The 22,266-nt window shown below is 33.4% G+C and overlaps 2 protein-coding genes across 2 annotated transcripts; one reads left to right on the top strand and one right to left on the bottom strand.

The window, feature by feature from the left end:
• The first annotated feature begins 783 nt into the window (after positions 1-783).
• On the top strand, positions 784-3,431 carry LOC120068493 (peroxygenase-like). Its single transcript, XM_039020278.1, has 6 exons — positions 784-892; positions 986-1,135; positions 2,391-2,476; positions 2,564-2,658; positions 2,914-3,039; positions 3,133-3,431. Exons 1-6 carry the CDS (start codon positions 784-786, stop codon positions 3,284-3,286), a joined length of 720 nt encoding a protein of 239 aa, XP_038876206.1. The 3' UTR covers positions 3,287-3,431.
• Positions 3,432-4,372: 941 nt separating this feature from the next.
• Positions 4,373-6,428, bottom strand: LOC120092493 (60S ribosomal protein L23). Its single transcript, XM_039050591.1, has 4 exons — positions 6,270-6,428; positions 5,713-5,997; positions 4,752-4,793; positions 4,373-4,657 (listed from the first exon to the last, which is right to left on the bottom strand). Exons 1-4 carry the CDS (start codon positions 6,280-6,282, stop codon positions 4,575-4,577), a joined length of 423 nt encoding a protein of 140 aa, XP_038906519.1. The 5' UTR covers positions 6,283-6,428; the 3' UTR covers positions 4,373-4,574.
• Between the last annotated feature and the right edge of the window lie 15,838 nt (positions 6,429-22,266).

Here is a 22,266-nt window from a genome sequence, read left to right as displayed (position 1 = left end):
ATTCAAAATTTAAAAATTAAGAGCACATTTGGAGCAAGAACTCTCCTAAGATTATAATAATCATCTCTAACTATAGTAAATATTCTTTATTCTCCAATTAACTACAGTTAACACTATTTCAAAACTCTCATTTACTATAGTATTTACTATTTGTTACTATTTTACATTCATCATTTTTTTATTTTTTGCTACAGTATTTATTATTTCTTTCTCAAATTAAAATAGTTTACACCTAAAAAACATACTATTATAATCAAAACTAAAATAACTTATGCCCCAAATACAAACTATTATAACCCAACTATAATAAGACTATAATCTCTGTTTCCGCTCACAAACAAGTCAGCCAATTCGAATACAGAATGCTGATGACACACCGGTACCTCTCACAACCTCTACCCCGTATTAGAAATAAGAAATATTGTAGTAGGCCAGAAAGTAATAAGTAACAACAATGATTTTATAATATACTAGTCTGGGGAGGTGTAACCATCTCAAATTTAATAAATATATATATATATATATATATATTTGTTGAGGAATGGTGTGGATGTTATCGAAAAAGAGAGAGAGAGAGAGAAATAAATAATAGCTGGAGCGGCGAAGGAAAGATGGGTCGTGTCGAAATGAGGCTGCACCAAACATAATATGTTGGCACACCACAAAGCCACCTCAATCCTTCTTTATTTATAAAATCTCCCAAAACATTACAACCTCCACACTCTCATCCATCGCCGCCGCCGCTGCTGCAGCCACTCTGCAATTATATAATCTCTCTCCGCCATGGCTTTATCAATGGAAAACGAAGTCAACGCCACCGAGGCTCGGTTTGCACCGGTGACTCGAGAGCGAAGGGTTCGCAACGACCTCGAAACCACAATCTCCAAGCCATGTGAGTGTCAATCTTCAAAATCACTCTTAAAACATGTTTTTACTAGATTGGTTTTGGTTTCGAAATAATAATGGTGATGATGACGATGGTAAGATTTGGCGAGGGCGTTGGTGGCGCCGGACTCGAGCCACCCGACGGGGACGGTGGGGCATAAGCACTATGGAATGACCGTACTTCAGCAACATGTCGCCTTCTTCGACCAAGATGATAATGGCATCGTTTACCCTTGGGAGACTTATGTTGGTAAAATTTTTCTGACACTAATATATATATGTATAGTTTGTTTTAAGATGATATCAGAAACTCTTTCCTGGTGGCTCCATAGGTAATTTAAGAAGATGGAACATTGAGAGTGTTGCATGCATATAATATATATATATATATATATATATATTATATAAAAATCTTAAAATGAAGTTGTATTGAAACTTTTTAATCAATAATAACCTTCATCTAATAAAAAAGAACATAAACTAGTGGGATTAATTTTAAAATTTGTTACTTTATTGAAAATGTAGTAAATAAATTTGTCCAAATTTATTGAAACTATCTAAATTGCAATTTGTCCAAATGTAGTAAATAAATTGTCAAAAATAGAGAGAATGTTTTAACCTTCTTATTTAGTAAATTAAGCCTCAAACTTATCTAAATGTTAATTAGACCCTCTAACTTAGATAGTTGTAGAAGTTGACCATAAAAATTGAACCTCAAAATTAGGGTTCCGAACTTGCAATTTGACCTTTAAATATTTAATTTGAAAAATTAAACTTGAGCGGTCAGACCAATTACGATTGATTCGTTAAAATTGATTGGGATTTCTTATCACATAATCCAATTTCAACTTCTACAACTTCCACAAAATGATCAAGCGGAATTCACACAAACAAATCAAGAGCAATAAATAAATAAAATAAAATAAAATAAATAAAATAAGCTCTATTATACACACAGAAAAAACATAAATTGTGATCCCCCCCCCAGGCCCCCCCACCCCTCCTCTTTTCTTTTTTGTATCTATTGCGTTAGTTGCTTGTGATAATTTTTTTGGCGTTCTGATATTTCTATAAGTTTAAGGGTAATTTTTATTTTATTTTAAAATTAAATGTTGTTTAGGGGTCAAATTCTAAAGGTTTTCAAGTTTGGAGGCCCAATTTTAACAATGGTATAAATTTAAGGGCTCCATTTTTATCCTTAAATATTTTGAGGTCCAATTTTTGCAACTACTTAAATTAAAGGGTGAAAGTTTGGAGGGTCAATTTTTACCCTTAAGTTTGAAGGTGTAATTACCATTGTTACCATACATCAGGGTAGTTTTTGCAATTTATCCTTATCACCCCAAATTTGCAGAGTAAAATCAAAACCTTATCCAAGGCCTTTATTACAAAATTAATTAATCTTTTAAAGAAGTGAAAGCCACAAGAACTTTTGAGTATTTAGAATTTGACTAAAGAAAATTTCATTCTAAAATCAAAAAATCGAAATGGAAATTGTTTTTCAGGGCTAAGAGCGATTGGATTCAACATGATAATGTCCCTAGTTATGGCCGTTATAATAAATATGGCCATGAGCTATCGTACTCAACAAGTAAGTGATTAATTTAAGTAACTAATCTAACTTAATTATAAATTATTGGAATCAAATAGAGACTTGATAATTTGATTAAATTTGTAGGGATGGATCCCATCACCTTTCTTTCCAATCTACATTTACAACATTCACAAAGATAAACATGGCAGCGACACTGGAACTTATGACACTGAAGGAAGGTATCTAACGCATTTTTACATCTTATAATATCTCTAATTATTAATTACTTCTTTTTCAATATTTTTAATATTTTCAGGGTAAGCAGTCTAAAAATAGAAACTTCCACAACTATTTGGGATTGTTAACTAAATAGACCTTCTTGAGTTGTTTGGAGCGTTCACTAGAGTTATCGAGTCTGACTTGTGTTTGAGGTGTAGAGTTGTGAGACTGGAAGTTAAAATTGAGTTATTTAACACGAATTTATGAATGAGTAGGTATGTGGCGGCAAATTTTGAGAACATATTCAGCAAGTACGCAAGAACGCACCCAGACAAGCTGTCCCTTGGCGAGCTATGGGATATGACTGAAGCCAACCGTCTAGCTTTCGATCCCTACGGATGGTATGGTTATTGGTCCCATTATACTAATCTTTGCTCTTTCATTTATAAATACAATTCATTTCAGCTCAATGTCATGTTGAATCTGGAGTGTAGGATCGCATCAAAACTCGAATGGTTCGTGCTGTATGTCCTGGCTAGGGACGAGGACGGGTTTCTGTCGAAAGAGGCTATAAGGAGATGTTATGATGGGAGCTTGTTTGAGTATTGTGCAAAGATGAATATGAGTGCTCAATACAAGATGTATTGACAAAGACATTAATTAGTCTCCAACTCAAAACTCTCAGGCAATATACTAGTACTACTTATGTTGCCTCTGTAAATTACTGATATAAGATTGTGCAACCAAAGACGAAAAACCAAAATAAGAGCTGCTTTGGTTGTGTAATTGTAAAGCGGTGCGTTACGTCGTCTTTCGTTGTTGTGTGTTGCCCTTTTCATGTCATTCGTGTATGTCTAATGTCTTGAGTTTAGGGATTTATTACGTATGAGATGCTTTTACGGGGCTTGTTGTTTCTCTGGCTTTCTACATACATTTTTCTATTTCTTCTTTCCTATCGGGTAACATGATTTTTTTACTATTTAATTTCAATAAATGAAGAAAGACCTCGGGCACAAACAAAACTTCAACACAACCAAAAAAAAATCAACATAACCAAAAGTTCAACATAAGGGAAAATCTTGGATACAGTACTGCATTGTGTGCAATTCAAAAACTAACACAGCCTAGGTGAAAAAAGTCCAACACACAAACACAGATTTAGTTCGCACCACAGCAACATTTTATTAAGATTGTCATCTTGATTGTTGTTTATGGTTTTTCTATTTTTCAAAAACAAAAAATATGTTTGGTTATTGTTTTTAAATAGTTCAATGGGTTATCAAAGGGTTCTTAGGCCTCTAACTTGTTTAGTCACTAATCTTTAATTGACAAGTCAATTTCTATTTTTTATGATATTAACTTTGCATTTTATAAAAATATTGAATCTCTCATTACAAATTGAAAATACATCGATAATCGCCTATATATCTATAAATTTGAATTCTAAATATCAATTTAATCCCAGCCCTCTATAATTAGACAAATCAACAAGCTCAACTCCAACTGATTTTAAATCAAGATGCATTCCAGTGAGACAAAAAAACTGGGATACGTTCGAGTGAGATGTATGATATAAATGGAATATATAACTGGGATCTGCTAGACTTTAAAAATAACGAATGAGAGAGAAGATTTCATTGCAAATGTTGGCTACAGTAAAGAAGGAACGTAACCTATAACTAAAGCAAACGCAGGCAATTAAAGAGCAAATTACCTGAGATGATTGCTAGTTAGTTATAAACTGAATCAAGACACATCCATGAGATATGAAAGTGAGAAAATACCTCCAACTCAAAATCTAATTCATTGTTCCAAAAATATTCCATCAGATCTCACAATCAAAGAGTAATAAATTAGTACTATAACACTGAGATATCAAAACTGACGAGCTGTTATAACCACAGAAGCAAGAAGATTTGAACTCTAGAATAACAGTCTAAACAATAGCATTGGCTGCGCTGGCGATCCTAGGCCATAAATCCGCACACTCCTTTCCGATAGGACCAGTAATTGCAGAACCTGTAACATTAGCAACAAACATACTTCATAATCTGGAAATGTGAAATTAAAAGAAAAGCAGCATTCTCATCTTTTTCCTACGAGTGGACCATACCTTTCATTTCACCTTTAGGGTTCACAATTACTCCTGCATTATCTGCATAGGCACAATATATATTTCAAAATTAGTAAATTGTACTCTAATAGCTCCATTCCAAAACAAAGAACTGAAAATGACATAGAGAAGTCTTAGAGCAAAATTTCCATGCGGATGAAATCCATTGTTTAAAGCAGATGATACTAAAGGGCAGAATGAGATCAAGGATGAAAGCATTTCTAAATAAACAATGTCCTGTCCACATGGAGCAGATATGAGCACGAAAGCTTCAACACATCCACAACGATGAACACTGTCAATTTACCAGACTCGTAACTGTATCAACCATTACAATAAGGAGGATACCTGACTTATGCCTGGGAAACAGATGAGGATAAACGGAAAACTTAGGTACTTATTAATCAAATTAACAGAAAACAGATTGCTTTGAACTTTTTTGCTACTTTTACCACTTAAGTTTTTCCCCAAAAAAAAACACCATCCTTCATAATTATTCTAAAACAAGGAAGTCTAGTATACTATAGGCCACCGTAAAGTGCATAACCTGTGGAAAGTAAATAAATACCTATGGAACTCAAACCTGGATATGTTTGATATCTATTCTTCACAGAAACAAACTAGATATGCAAAATAAATTGACTACCCAGAACTATCTAGCTGACAGACATGTTAATCATGGAATTCTCAGGTTTGAACAAGTGCATGCAACCACAATTCAGGAAGGCAACCAGTAATAACAAAAAGCTTTAAAGACACAAATAAAGCTTAACTAGACAGAATGATCCTGTAACACAGGAGTTCAAAGACAAAAACTATGCATTGCATCTCTCTGGTCATGGATGGCAAACGTCAACAGTCAAATATCCGGATCAAGTTCAAACATGTGTATCATAAAGCTTTCTAAAACAAACAAAGTAAACCGAGCAGAGTCAACTACCAAAAGGAAAAAAAGGTATACCTTCGAAGTACATGAAAACCCCATCCTTTCGGCGCCATGGCTTGCGCTGCCTGACAATGACAGCAGGAAGGACCTTCTTCCTGAGATCGGGCTTTCCCTTTTTGACAGTGGCCATAACCATGTCTCCCACACAAGCCGATGGCAATCTGTTCAAACGTCCCTTGATACCCTTCACTGAGATAATGTACAAGTTCTTGGCTCCAGTGTTGTCGGCACAATTCACCGTCGCCGCCACCGGTAGACCCAGTGACATCCTAAACTTGTTACCTGCAGATCCTCCGCGCCCTGCACCAACAAGAAACAAATCGATCAAATAAATTCCAGATTTCACAAATAGCAAATCGATCAATTTTCCCCAAAGTTTAACAAATCTCCGTTAGAAATTGTGGGTTCGATGCAGATTCAATTAAAAAAAGCCCAGAGACGGATACTTCCGAAGTAAATGAAAGTAGTACATGATATGTCGGCGAGAACACGAGATAAACGAAAACGAAAACCTAAAACCTAGATGGTGAAACTGCGAAGAAAGAAGAAGAAGGGCGTAAGGGTGTGCTTACCTCGCTTCGACATTTTTGCCGGCTGAAACGAGAAACTGAGAGAAATTTAGGGTTTTGTGGGCATTTATATACAGACGGGATATCTAGGGTTTGTTAGATCTCTTCTTTCCTAGGGCCCAAATTCGAATAAATTATGATTATTTTTAATTTTTGGGTAAATTCAAAGCTTAAATTATTAATGTCGATGCTTTCGGGGAAAAAAAATCTCGACGAGAATATGGAAGTTGTTGTGAATGGGGACACAGTTGAAACACAGATATCAATAAAATATAATATAATATAATAATAACATATAATATAAATAACTAATAAAATGATATAAATAAATAACTTAAAGAAAATAAGAAAATCATGAAATTATGTAATTTTTTCTAATTTTCTTTCTAAACAATTGGAATTTCTCACCAATCTCCACCACCTTATAAAATCCATAAAATGACCCGTAATAGGAGAATTGGTAAGTAGGAGATTAAATTAGTTAGACAGTAAGAGGCTGTTTGGAGGAGATGATATAAGATGTCTAAGAATTATGATGTTTGGGGAGTTCTGATGTTTGGGTGCAGAGTTGTGTTGTCTGACTTCATATGTTTGTGTGTTGGGTGTGCAGAGTTGTTATGTCTGAATTCATATGTTTATTTGCTTATATGAACAATGTTTTTTTTAATCTTATAATTCAATTATTATATAATTTAGTTTTTTGTATTCAATCATTGTCTTTTAAATAATTCTTTATTATTGTTATTTAAAAAAACTTAGTCAAAATTTAATATTAATCGTAATTAGTCAACGAAATTTAATTCTAATTCAGGGATGAATGTACCAACTTTATTTCTAAAAAAATTTTCCACTTTTTTAATACTAAATATATATACATAATTTTCAATCATGACTTGAACTTTGAAAAGAGTTTTTAAAAGTAAGACAAATAAAAAATAAAAATAAACTAGTGAAAGTAGTATTTATAGATTTAATTTTTAAAAACTATAAGAACTTAAGGGTTATGAATGGTCAATTAATTATTTTAGTGAGGCATTTAAAAAAAAAAAAATTTGCTTATGTTTGATTTTATGGATTTCGTTGAGGCTTTTCTCATATATATTCACGGATGAGTTTTCCATTGAGATTTTTTAATGAGCTTTTGAATAGTAAATTTTGAATATTGATGTTGTATATGAAGAGATTTTTTTTTTTTTTTTTTGGGAAATTGGGTACAAGATTTAATCCAAAATATTGTGATTTTTTTAATGGGCATTATATAGATAAATAATTGATATACTAAGCAAATAAAAATGAAAACTTGAATGACATAATTTATAAATAATAAATTATTAATATACTCTATCACAGGACGTTTGAGGAAAAAACGATGTATGTAAATTGAAGGTAAAAAAAAATTGGTGCATGAAATTAGATTGAAATACCATGGTTTCTTAATAAAATGGATATAGTGGAAAAAAATTACACCTGAAGTATAATGAAATAAACTCAAGAAAAGAATAAAGAAATAAAAACGTATGTGGGCCATAGGAAGGAAGGAGAGAATGACGAGGGTGACGATCAAGTATGAGGAGGGAGGAGACATAGGAAGTAAGGGTGGAGAAGCTGAGAGACTTGTTAAATGGGGGTTACTGTACACATGTTGAAGGAAGTGAAAATGGAAGATGGTATATCAGTGGGGCAAATGGTGATATAGAGGCCATATCATCTCCACCCATAGGATATTGGCCCCCAAACAGGCCCTAAGAATGTGTGCTCATAACACATGGATTGCATGTTCAAACATACATTCGAGTAGTAGGAGAATATCATTTGTTCTTTTAGGACACGAAGCTCTGACACTAATGGACATCTATTATTATTATAATATTTATAATACTCCCTCTTAGATGTCTATTATATATAAAAAAATATGTCACTAAAACCTTACTAGGAAAAAATCCCATGGGGAAAAATCCTAGTGAAGGGAAAAAAAGTACGTATTTCATATAATTTATACTTTTAAAAAGTATATTTACTCTCGCTCATGGAAACATCACTTGAGATCTCTGAGTCACCGCATTCCAATGTTGTGCACCATTTTTTCAAAAGTTGTAGTAGGTAATGCCTTTGTAAATAATTCTGCCAGGTTCTCTTTTGAACAAATTTGTTATACGGTGATGTTGCCATTTTCTTCAAGATTAAGAGTGTAGAAAAGCTTCGGTGAAATATGTTTTGTTCTATCTCCTTTAATATATCCTCATTTGATTTGGGCTATGCAACATGTGCTGTCTTCGTATAATATTGTTGGAAGATTTTTTATTAGAAGATAAACCACATGTTCCACAAGTATGCTGAGTCATTGATCTTAGCCCTACACATTCTCAATTAGCCTCGTGGATTATATGGATTTCAACATGATTCGAAGAAATGGCTATTATGGTTTATTTGACTGATCTTCATGATACAATAGTTTCTCCACATGTGAATAGATAATCTATTTGAGATCTAACTTTGTGTGGATCAGATAAATATCCAAAATCTGCATAACCAACTAGATCAAAATTTGATTTATAGGAATAAAACAAACTCATGTCGATTGTTCCTCGAAGATAACGGAGTATACGCTTAATTTTGTTCCAATATCTTTTTGTTGGAAAAGAATTATATCTTGCTAATAAATTTACTAAAAATGTAATATATGGTCTTGTATTATTAGCAAGATACATATGTGCACCAATTGCACTAAGATATAGAACCAAGAAGTTCTTCACTATCATCTTGAGGTAGAAATATATATTTCTTCACATATAGTGAACGAACTTCCATTAGAATGTTCAATTGATGTACTTTGTCCATATAAAATCTTTTCAAAATTTTTCCTGTATAAGTTGACTGATGAACAAATATCTCATCTGCTAAATGCTCAATTTGCAAGCCAAGACAAAATTTTGTTTTTCCAAGATCTTTCATCTCAAATTTTTTTGTTAAGATATTCTATTGCCTTTTAAAGCTCTTCAGGAGTTCCAATTATATTTAAATCGTCAACATATATAGTTATAATAGCAAATCCTGATTGTGATTTTTTTTTTATATATAAAAACACACAGGTATATTGGATTATTTTAATATTCTTCTTTCAACAAGTATCCACTCAGGCGATTGTATCACATTCGACCTGATTATTTCAATCCATATAATGATCTCTATAACTTACTGAATACAATTCCCGGGAATTTGATTTATATGATTCATGTATCTTAAATTCTTCTGGGATTCTCATATAAATATCATTGTCAAGGGATCCATATAATATGCTACAACTATATCCATAAGATGCATGTCCAGACTTTCATACACAATCAAACCAATTAAATATCTTATTGTAATTGTGTAACATCCCGAGTTCCAGATAAATTAGGGTTAATTATCTTAAATTGTTGGGCTTTAATTTCCTCCAATTTTTAGATTTTGGAGCCAACTTAAAACAATTAAGGAGATAATTAATTTTATGTGGTTTTAAATTGGTTTAAATATTTGGAAGGATTTAATTTGTATCAAATTTATGGATTTTATGCCCTTTAATTTTGATTTTTGGAGCCTAAATTAAGGTAATTTGAGAAGTTAATTGATTTATTAATTTGATAAAATCTTTGGAGATTTTGGAGATATTGTGATAAAATATTTGATTTATCTTTTAAAATTCTGAAAAAAAAAATGAAAAAAATTGGGATATTTGAAATTAAAGAAGGGTGAAAAGAGAGGGAAAATCAGAGAGAAAGATAATAGTTCGGATTTTTAGTGACAACTTCCATAAAATTGCCGATTTCTGGAGCTTGAACCATTGGATCATGCTAAAATTTTGTCAGTTTATTTGGGACATATAGAGTCTCATTTGAATGTTGGATCGTTGTTTAGAGCTCTGATTTGTCCGTAATCGTTGCTAAATAGAATCAATAAAACTGAAAACCCTCATTCTCTCTCACTCTCGCAAACCCTCCTCATGCAAGACCCTCACTACCAGTCACTAGCCTAAACAATTTGTGTCGTACGATAGTAGCGCCCATCGCCCGTCTATGGTTGACCACCGTCGCTAGCGCCATTGTCGCCAGAATTGATATTTTGGATAAGTTATTTGGTTTGTTATAGGTTTTCTTAGAAGATCTTGAATACCCATCAAATTTTGGTTTAAGTTTTGGCTTATCTATATTATTTTGATATTGAAATTGGGTTATACAAACTCTCAAGGTGCTTTTCGACAAGATTTAAGTTGTCCAGCGTCCTTTTTTGTAAGGTTTGAGGTCTTGGTTGAGATTTTTTGGATACCCACTAAGTATTGGCTTAACTTTTGTTTTAATTGTAATTTTTGGAGGTTGGATTAGAAGGTCTAAAGTTGTTGTCCATTAGATTAAAAGGTTGATTATGGTGATATAATTGTTGGATCATGTTGATTTTGACACTTCGAAGTGGTTTTGAGTCAAACTACATGTTGGGTAAGTTGTATGGAGACGTTTGTGTTAAGTTGTGATTGGAATTTTGCCCTAAACATTGGATTTAATTTTGGTTTATGTTTTTATTTATTTATTTAGGATTCAAGATTTTGCAAAGTTAAATTGCTAGCTTTTTGGACTTAATTCCAAGGTAGGTAATTTTACTACTAGAACCGCCTTTGTGTCGGGCGTTACAAGTAGGATAATTTTAATGGCTCTAAGACTGAGTAATCATGATGCCTGTTTAGAGAAGATATATGAATACATGACTGTTCTATTTGATGTATGTTATGAGTATGAGCATGATCTTGTTTTATAAGATACTTTACAAGAATGTATGAGCAAGAGCTAGATCTTATTTGACATGTATGAGGATGTATGAGATTTATGTTATGATTCATGTATAAGACTATGTTTTATGATGCATGACATTTATGTTATGTTAGTGATAGTTGCTCCTATCCGTAGTCATGTACCCACTAGAGGTTTGTGATCTCCTTCGGGATTTCCCTAGAGGTTTGTGTTTCCTACGGGATTCACTAGAGGTTTGTGATCTCCTTTGAAATTTCACCAGAGATTTGTGTTTCCTTCAAGATTCATCAGAGGTTAGTGATCTCTTCGAGATTTCACTAGAGGTTTATGTTTCCTTTAAGTACACTAGAGGTTAGTGATCTCCTTTGGGATTTTACCAGAGGTTAGTAATCTCCTTCCGGATTTAACTAGAGGTTTGTGTTTCTTATGGGATTCCCCAGAGGTTAGTCTCTCCTTCGGGATTAACCAGATGTTAGTGATCTTCTTCGAGACTTCACTAGAGGTTAGTGATCTCTTTCAAGATTTCACCAGAGGTTTAAGTATACATCTCACCAGGCTGGGTTAAATTATTCACTAGATGGTCACCATGATAAGTAGAGGTTTTTGCATGTCTCACTAGAAATGTTGCATTTTTTGGACATAAATGCTTAACCTGACCCCGGTAGTGGGGTTACTTACTGAGTATTTTATACTCATTCTTTCTTATGTTATGTTTTCAGGTAAGAGAAAGGACATACTGGCGAGTGACAGAAGGAATCCGTGACCGTTCCATTGGGATCAGAGAGATGTTTTTGCTCATGTTTTCATGTTTTAATGTTTTAAATTCCAATCTCGATGTTTGAACTTAGAGTTCCATTGTTTAAAAATTTTATTTATAAAGTTTCATGAAATTTATTTTAAACTTTTATTTCAAAGAGACCTCGATCAAATATTTTCAGTTGTTTAGATTTTAAAAAAACTATATATTTAATAAAATTATTTTGATTTTGGTTAAAATTTATGAGAGAGTCATTTTGAGATTCATGCTTTCATGTAATAACGGCCTAGTATAAGTCCTAAGAAGTCAGATCGTTACAAATTGCATCCACCATTGGAGAATATGTCTCCTCATAATCAATATTAGGTCTTTGTGAGAAACCTTGTGCAACTAGTCTTACTTTATATCTTGTAACCAGATTATTTTCATTTCTTTTTCTCACAAATACTCATTTGTATCCCACAAGTTTGACAACTTCTAGTGTTCGGACCGTTGGTCCAAAAACTTAACGATTTAAAAGTGAGTTTAATTTTGCCTCGATTACTTCCTTCCATTGAAGCCAATCTTTTCTATGTCGATATTTTTCAACAGATTTTGGTTCAAGATCCTCACTTTCAAATATAATATTAAGAGCAACATTATACGCAAAAACGTTGTCAATAACTACATTAGTTTGATTCCATCTTTTTTCTGTCATGACATAGTTTATTGAAATCTCATTATTATCTTTACATATTTCACTTTCCTCACTAGTCATGCCAAGGATTCTTCATGGGTATTTATATACTTAACCAAGTCTTTTTTACTATTAATTATTTTTCATTTTCTAGGATTTTTATCTTTGGAACTCGTTGGTCTACCATGCTTCTGGCGTATTTTAGATGTTGGGGTTGATGCCTTAAATCTCGTAGAGTCCTGTAGTTTGTAAACACGTGTATGAAAAAACATTTGTGATGTAATAATATGAGATATTTTCTTCACTATTGTCTATAAAATATGAGATATTTTAGTTGCATTAACCACAAACCAATAAACTAAAATCCCTGGTTATTGTTATAACTTAAGCATGTATGTGGAGACATACAAGTGGATCATGCCTTAAGTGATAACCTAAATGGTCTGTAGTATATGGATAAAGAAGGGAAACCTTATCCTGGTGACAATACAGATATTGCCTACTTTGTAGATGTTACAAGTGTTGTAAAGTGCTACAAATAGTCTGATCCTGATTATTCATGTGGAGACATGCGAGTGGGGGTATCCTATACAAAGGAGTTTGTATAGACTGGATCATGAAATGTTTAGTCTCGTTATATAATGTCATTCATGATAGAGACTTTCATTTCACTAGAAATGACCATAGGTAACATGACCTTAATCTTGAGTGAGTTGGGAACTCTTGCCTATGAGAGTGGTCCTTTGATTTGCATGGGTACGAGTGGCCAGATCACCGACTCAAACCTACCACTTTAGGAATTCGTCTTATTGGAGAGCTGGGAACTCAGCTACACAAGACGGAATTCACTCCTTCTCCAAAGCAGGGGTAAGTAGATAGATTGCTCCCTTCAGGGCTGATCTGGGGCTTGAACATGTGGCGTCACACATTTTCTCATGACCCGAGAAGTGTTCACTCATAGTAGGACTATGATGTATTGTTCATTAGAGGAATCAATAGTACTTAAGAAGTTAGATGTAACTATAGGAGCAAAATGGTAAATTGGCCCAACTGTACTTACGAGCGATCTGTGAAGGATTATCGTACTGTTGATTGGTTATATCCAATGAACATAGAAATATGTCTATAGTGCGAAGAGTGTAGCTGTCAGTCTTTAGTGGAGTGCCCGACAATTAACGGGTGGTGGATATCGTGATTAAAGTGTTTAGTCAGTTATTCACGTACCGTTGGAGCTTGAAGCTACAGGTCCATAAGGTCTCCTTGGTAGCTCAATGGATTCAAGTTGAGAATCAATTTTTAGGTTAGTTTGAAGTGTTCAAATTAACAAGAGGGAATTTGATTATATATGATATAATTAAATTGGTTCAATTATATGTGATATAATTGATTTGATGTATTAAATACATTAATTGAAGGAATTAATATAAATATGATTTATATTAAATAAAGGAAAAAAGAACTATGGTTTAAATATTACATATGATGTGATATTAAAACTATAGGTTATAAATATAATATGATAAATTAGTTATTATATTTATTTATAATAAAAACAATTATGAGATAATTGTTAGTTGGTTATTTTCTTTTCTCCATTAACCGTGCAAGTGAGAGGTTATTTTCAGTTTTAATAACTGAAGAATAAAATGAAAAGAGTTTTCATTTTTTGAATAATCGTAGCATTATTGCATACCAATCGATCGAGTGAAAGAAAGCTATACGATAGCCCTTTTGAGAGAGTAAATGACCAAGCAAGTTTGTTAGACGATTGCTCATCGTTACTAGACGATCGAGTACCTGGTGTCTATACGATAGACTACACTTTCTCCCACTTACTCGATCGTTTAACTCGATCATATACATCCTCATTCCCTCTACCAAATTCACATAGAGCCCACACCTCCTGGATTCCCACTCTAAGAATACCAAGGTAACCGAGTGGTAGTATCGTGGGTTGCCGTTCGAGGATCAGACAGTTCGTGATTTCACTGATTATTCGTTGCATTCATGATCGTTTAGAGTTTGCTGGGACGCGTGACCGGTGTAGATCGAGGGAATCCATGAAGAAGAGTTTTTCAAAGTTATGTCACTTGATTCCCTCTGTATTTGAGAAGAAAGCATGTTGTAATTTTCTATATAATGCATAACTGTGGTTGTATGTGAATGCGTTTATTGTTTCACAATGGGTTCGAAAAGATCTTGCTTCCGCTCAACGGTGCTCTTGAATAAGATTTCCTTCACTGGACTCACTAGTAACAACTCGCTCAATTTTCGATGGAAATTTTGCAACTGGTATATATGACTTAGTTACTTTCTTTGCATCTACAAATGCATCTGATAACTGATTTGCTATATTTTGCAAACGAATCATCTTCTAAACTTCAAGTTCACATTGATCTGTATGAGGATCTAAATGAGACAATAACGATGCATTCCATGTAATTTCTTTTTCTAACTTCTTAATAACATGTCTCCATATAGATGTAGGAAGCTTAGCTCTCATAAGTAATGGTCTTGCATTTAATGGAAAACATTTTATGAATGATTATGCTAAACCATTTTTAGTATGAACATGAGCTACAGGATGTTCAATACTTATTCCAATTAACATACAATAATTATCAAAAGCTTGAGATGTAAATTCACCAACATCATTAAGACGAATGGTCTCAATTGTACAATCATAAAATTGTATTATGAACTTAATTATTTGAGCAAGTAATCTTGCAAATACAAAATTTCAACTTGATAATAACCACACGTGTGAGTATCTGCTGGATACGTCTATTAATACCATGAAATATTTAAATGGTCCACTTGGTGGGTTAATAGGTCTACATATATTACCATGAATTCGTTCTAAAAATATAGGTGATTCAGTCCCCACTTTGACTGGTGATGGTCTAATGATTATTTTTCTTTAAGAACAAGCATCATATGATAATTCATTAGATTGAAGAATCTTTAGGCACTTCAATAGATGTCCATTTGAATTCTCAATAATTCTTCTTATCATTATAGACCTTAAATGGCCTAAGCTATCATACCAAATAGAAAATATATCTGGATTTATGAACTTCAGGTTCATTGTTGCATATATTTCAATTACTCGTACATGAGTATAATATCTAGAAGATAAAGCAGACAACTCTTCCAATATACGTTTTTTATATGAGAGAGTAAATATGATATAAAGATACTCCATATTATTCTTTTTATCAGTCTCAATATGATAACCATTGCAATATATATCTTTAAAACTAAGTAGATTTCTCTTTGATTGACTAGAGAACAATGCATTGTCAATTGTAAATTTCGTTCCTATAGGCAAAGTAATATTTGCTTTTCCAAATCCTTTAATCAAACATTTGTTATGCAGTGGGAATTGTCAGTACGTACCAGTCCAATCCAGGGTTAGACCACTGGACAGCGGTTAAGAACATCTTCAAGTATCTTAGGAGAACGAGGGACTATAAGCTGGTGTATGGAGCTAAGAATTTAATTTACAGGACAATTGCAGCAACCTATCGCACAACGTCGCGACACTGCAATTGCAGCGTTACAACGTTGCAACACTCCAAAGATGGACAAAGCAGTTGTGGCACGTGCGAGACATCCTTTGGCTGCTGCATTTTTTAACCTAAGTTGCTTTTTTGTAATTTTATTTTATATTAATTAATTAAATTAATATAACAGATAGATTGATTTAATAAATTAATTTTGTATTAGGATGCCAAAATCTGTCCNATAATAATTATATTAATTTAATAAATTATTTTTTGCATTAGGGTGCCAAAATCGGTCCAATTTTTGCTATTTAATTTAATTAAGCATTAAATGTATGTTTTAAATTATTTATTATATGAATTCATATTACATAATGTATGTCATATAAATTAAAAATACCCACCTTAGGATAAACTTGTACATGCATCATGATTAAATATAAAAGGTTATATTTTTTAGATGTATGATTAAATTAGCATGCTCATGCATCATAATATAAGAGTTATGTTAATGATGTATGATTAGCCTAAGCATGTCCATGCATCATACTATATATTAAAACTGTTCTAATAAATAATGGAATGATATATGTGAATGCATAATATTTTTATAGATTTGATAATTAATTAATTTATAAATAGTTATAGTATTAACGAAATTGATTAAATCTTAATCTAGATTGCATGCAAACATAGGTCCAATTTATTTTAAATTGTTTAAAATTGGCTTATGTTATTTCTAATGGGATTAAAAATTGGTTAATCTTTAAATTTTTTTAATAGGATTAAAATGAATTTCAATAAAAGATTAAATTTATAAAATAATTTCCCATAAGGGACCTTTCTCTAAGGAAGGTTCTGTCTAGGAGGGAGTATTTAAGCTGACGGAAATGGAATACCTCCACCTGGGAACCGGCCTAGAAGGTGAATTGGGCAAGTATTTTATAAGCATGCAATAAATGATTGATTTTATCAAAAAAGTTTAATAAATGAAATCAAGTATTGTTAAACCATTCAATATAAATGTTATATTGAGCAAATGTAAAGGACTTAGAAAAATTCATTAGCCAGGGTTTTAACTAAGTATAATCAAATCCTAATAAACTATTAGAATACTTTAGTGGGAGGAAGTTGGTATATACAATATATCAAATTTCAGCACCACCGTCCCCAAGAGTTCATACCGTGAGATTCATGCTTGGCTTTGTATCGCCTTGGGAGCAGCCTCCTTCGGAGAATATTTGCATGGGTCAATAACAAGGTGAATGGGGAAAGTATTCATAATAAGTGGGAGAGGGACGCGTGTCAACGTATCCCATGGTCTCTACCATTAGGTTGCATCGTGAGATTCCTATGGTCCGCATGCGTGTCATTCCTAGAGCGACCATCCCTTCGGAGGGCCTCATCATAGGGGTGAAACAATGCAAACTTCAGTAATGGATAGGGTTTCTTAGGTTAATCTTCAACAGTTGTCTTCCCTTCGGCAACCTATTGAAGCGTACTTCTGGGATCCAAAAATGGGAGGGTTACACTTATGGGAGGAGTTAAGTCTGTTAATGAATTATTGACTGAAACAAAGGTAGCTAAAAACTATAGGAATAAGAATTATTCTGGTATTAGTGATTGACTGAGATTGTTTCAATTTAGGGGAGGAGTAGCTAATCAACCTTCGGTGGCTGTTGCTCTAAATCTTTGAAGTATTGTTGCAAAAACTGAAGTCAATAGTTTAATTATGGTTTTTTTATTACATGTATTTTTGCTAAATTGATTGTATAATTAAGTAATGAGTTATGATAAAGATAACTAATAAGGTCAATTAATTGTTATATGTTTCAGTATGTCTTCCACAATCATATCTTTGCTTAAAAATGAGAAATTAACTGGTGAAAACTATACACGTGGAAATCTAACCTGAATATGATTATGAATGTTGATGATTTGGGGTTTGTCTTAATGAAGGAATTGTTACTGTTAAACAACATGCAGTGGAAGAATCAAGAATCCATAAACATTCTAATTCACTAATTTTGGCAAAAACTAAAGCATGTTGTTCATAAAAATGGATTTTCAGAACATACCTTTGAAGAACTCTTCAAGAAAATCGTTGTTCAGCTATTGTCTTCACTGGATATCAACGTGAACCACCTCAAACCTTCCCTATTATGCTCTTGGAGCTTTAGGCAGAGTTTGGGGCTCAAGAACAGCTTGTAGATGTGGAGAAACAATGGAAGCTCACAGCAGCATGTTGAAGTAGACAGCTTCTTCTTCACCACGATTTTTCTCTCAAAATTCTGTATTCATCTCTTTTTTTTTTCCTTCTCCAACAACTCCAAACTTCTATATATATCAAGATGAACATGTAAAGAGATTAAGTGTATGGCTTGCAGCTCATGCTTGGATAATCAAGAATGAGAAGATCATGATTTGTGTGTGAGCATAAAAGATGATGATAATGGAAAATACTCTTTTTCCATTATGTGCCATGCAAAAACGATTTTTCCATTTCATTTTTAAAATACAAAATGACTTTTAAATCATTTTAATTTAAAATTTGATTTTCTTAAATTAATTTCATAAATCAATTAAAAATAATTAATTTAAATATCAAATATTAAATTATTTTTTGCACAATAATCATCTTTATATATTTAAATCATATTTAAATATTTTTTCTCTTGTTCCGTTTAATTTGAACATTTCAAATTAATTTCTCAAGCTACCCCAAAGCGTACCCATTTATGAGCTAGTAGGGGGAACTCGCAGACCTACAGATCATGGGTTCCAACGATCCGAGATTAATCGGCTAAACTCATTAGACCGATCTAACCCACATTCGTTAACTAATGGGTGATTCCAATAAAGCCCATAGCTGAACTCCCCTCATTGTAGATATATTATGTCTACTCGATATAACCATGATTAGTAAGTTAACCCTTCACAGGTTACTCATAATAACGGTTGGGTCGAATATCTGTTTTACCCCCGAAATTACCTCTTGTTCCTTAAGTACCATTGATCCCCTAATGAACAATTGATTTGTGATCTAATCAACAAATCGAATCCCTCTCAGGCCAATGAGAGGGCGAGGCCTCTTGTGTAAGACCCAAAATCAGCACTTAAAGGGAACAACCTCTCTACTAACCCTAATTGGTTAGGAGTGAATTCCCTCTTGCACCCTATATTCCCAGCTATTCATCCGGTCTTATCCCCAAAATGGTAAGCTTATTGAGCAGAGGCAATTGGTCTACTCTCACCATTTGCAGATCAAAGGATAATCCCGAACAAACAGAAGTTCATAGTTAGCTCAGGATTAAGGTTAAGTTACCTAGGTAATCGCTTTGAAATTGTTAGTCTTAAACAGTAAACAACATTATAAAGTAAGAGTGACAAGTTTCATGGTTCGATCTTGCACAAAAATCATTTGCACAGGACACCCCCACTTCTTATGTCTCAATATACACGAATTAAGATCACTTCGTATGTAGCAGTTTACAACTCTTTGTAACAACTACAGAGTAGGTCGCATCCAATAGTGTTACCAGAATAAGGAACCAACATTTTCATATACTATAGATCATTTTGACTATTTATTCGAACCTGATCCACTTGTATGTCTCCACATAAAGTTCAAGTACTCATATAATTGTCAAGGGACTTAGGTTTATTGGATTTCTAAAAAACAATATATTCAACAACAACTTTATTTAATTCTCAAAATAAGTTCTAATGTTTACAAACTACGAGTTTTAGGACATAAAACCCAACAGGAATATCCTTCAGTCCCCGCTCGAAATGCATCTCAAACATTGAAGGATACTTATGACCGTTGGACGAAGGCCAATGATAAGGCTTGACTCTACATCTTGGAAAGTCAATTTGACGTTCTTACCAAGAAGCATAAGGCCATGATGATTGCATGTTAGATCATGGAGTCCTTCCAAGAGATGTTTGGACAACCGTCTGCTTAGATCCGACACGAGGCTTTCAAGTACATTTATATTGTGCACATTTAAAAGAACCAATCAGTAAGAATATGTTCTCGATCTAATGGTCCATTTCAATGTTGTCGAAATGAATGGTGCGGTCATAGACGAGCAAAGTTAGGTGTACTTTATTTTGGAATCTTTCTCTAAGAGTTTTCTTCAGTTCCACAACAATGTAGTAATGAACAAAATACAATACAATCTGACTACCCTTCTAAATGATTTACAAACTTTTTAGTCTCTTATGAAAGATAAGGGACCAGTAGAAGAAGAGGCAAATGTTGCCTATTCCAAAAAGTTCTATAAGGGTTCATCCTCTAGAACTAAGTCCATTCCTTCGACTTCTGGTACTAAGAAGACCCAGAAAAAGAAAGAAGGGAAGGGGAAGGGTCCCGCTGCTGGCAAAGGTAAGGGAAAAGCTAAGGCTGACAAGGACAAACACTTCCACTGTAATGTGGATGGTTATTGGAAACACAATTGCCCCAAATAACTTGCTGAGAAGAAGAAAGAGAAGGAAGGTAAATATGATTTACTAATTCTGGAAACTCGTTTAGTGGAAAATGACCATGATGCCTAGATACTTGATTCAGGAGCCACAAATCACGTGTATTCTTCTTTACAGGGAATTAGTTCCTTCCAGAAGCTAGAAAATGGTGAAATGACACTCAAAGTTGGAATGGGAGACGTTATTTCAGCTTGTGCAATGGGAGCTACTAAGTTGTCTTTTGGAAATATATTTTTGTTCTTAGAAAACTTATACATTGTTCCCAAGATGAAAAAGAATCTTGTTTCTATTTCTTGTTTAATTGAATAATCATACTTAGTTTCTTTTAATTCAAATGAAGCATTCATTATGAAAAATGGTGTGACTATTTGTTCAATTAAATTATAAGACAACTTATATGTGTTGAGACCAACTGAATCAAAAGCACTTTTAAATCATGAGATATTTAAAATTGCTAATACTTAAACTAAAAGGCGAAGAATTTCTCAAAGTAACAATGATACGTACCTTTGAAATTTAAGATTAGGCCAGATAAATCTTGATAGGATCGGGAGATTGATAAAAAAAAATGGACTTCTAAGCAAGTTAGAAGATGATTTATTACCTCCATATGAATCCTGTCTCGAAGGAAAAATGACTAAAAGGTCTTTTAGTGGAAAAGGTTACAGAGCCAAAAAGCCCTTAGAGCTCATACATTTGGATCTTTGTGGTCCGATGAATGTAAAGGCTAGAGGAGGGTAAGAATACTTCATCTCTTTTATAGATGATTATTTGAGGTATGGTTACTTATACCTAATGAAACATAAGTCTGAAGCTTTTGAAAAATTTAAAGAGTATAAGGCTGAAGTTGAAAACCTATTAGGTAAAACAATCAAAACACTTTGATCTGATTGGGGCGGAGAGTACATAGATTTAGAATTTCAAGACTTTGATAGAACATGGAATTCAATCCCAACTCTCAGTACCTGGTACACCTATGCATAACAGTATATCAGAAAGAAGAAATAGAACCTTATTAGATATGGTTCATTCTATGATGAGCTAGGCTCAATTGCCTAACTCGTTTTGGGGATATGCAGTTCACATCTTGAACAATGTTCCTTCAAAGAGTGTTTCTGAAATACCTTTTGAGTTATGAAGGGGGCATAAACTGAATTTACATTACTTCAAAATCTGGGGTTGTCCTACACATTTTTTAGTGACAAATCCTAAGAAGTTGGAACCTCGTTCAAGGTTGTGCCAATTTGTTGGTTATGAAGGATCTCAATATGAGAGTTCCATGAGCGGGCTTAGATCGCTTCGATTTCATAGTGACCGGAATATAAACGATATACATTATATACTAACAGTTATGCATAATAAACTTATAAACAACATGCTAAGAATACGATAAAATATAGAGAAAAGGGTTCATACCAGAGGAAGACGATCTTCTTTTGTGTGAACCCACAACAGCGGAAAACTCCACCGATCTACCAGCACTCGATGAGTCTCTCAACTGTTACTACACGATCCAAATGTACACAAACAAGGATTCGGGGACAACACCACCACCAGGGAAAGCCAGGTAACCTCGGCATCAAAAACTCAAAGTGTGGGCTATGGTGAGTTTGGTAGAGGATGGAGGAAAGGGTATCGTGTAGACGACAAGCGCGCACAAGAAGAACGCTGCTATCGTATTGCAGGGATGCTTATCGTATAGTAAAACTACATGATCATTTAGGGAAAACTGGACGATCGTTTAGGAAAGTAGTATACGATCGTTTAGGGAACGCGTGAATTATATGATCGT

Source organism: Benincasa hispida, chromosome 12 (assembly GCF_009727055.1).
Source record: "Benincasa hispida cultivar B227 chromosome 12, ASM972705v1, whole genome shotgun sequence".
Classification (NCBI taxonomy): domain Eukaryota; kingdom Viridiplantae; phylum Streptophyta; class Magnoliopsida; order Cucurbitales; family Cucurbitaceae; genus Benincasa; species Benincasa hispida.
The sequence above is the reverse complement of the archived record's forward strand: the minus strand, read 5'-3'. Positions and strand labels throughout refer to the sequence as shown.

Excerpts from the sequence above, each read along its gene's own strand:
- LOC120068493 (XM_039020278.1), top strand. The coding sequence starts at position 784 with ATGGCTTTATCAATGGAAAACGAAGTCAACGCCACCGAGGCTCGGTTT. Across the intron at positions 893-985 it reads AACCACAATCTCCAAGCCAT|ATTTGGCGAGGGCGTTGGTG; the intron begins GTGAGTGTCAAT and ends GACGATGGTAAG. Across the intron at positions 3,040-3,132 it reads GCTTTCGATCCCTACGGATG|GATCGCATCAAAACTCGAAT; the intron begins GTATGGTTATTG and ends TCTGGAGTGTAG.
- LOC120092493 (XM_039050591.1), bottom strand. Across the intron at positions 4,794-5,712 it reads GGTTTTCATGTACTTCGAAG|ATAATGCAGGAGTAATTGTG; the intron begins GTATACCTTTTT and ends GTGCCTATGCAG. Across the intron at positions 4,658-4,751 it reads CCCTAAAGGTGAAATGAAAG|GTTCTGCAATTACTGGTCCT; the intron begins GTATGGTCCACT and ends CTAATGTTACAG.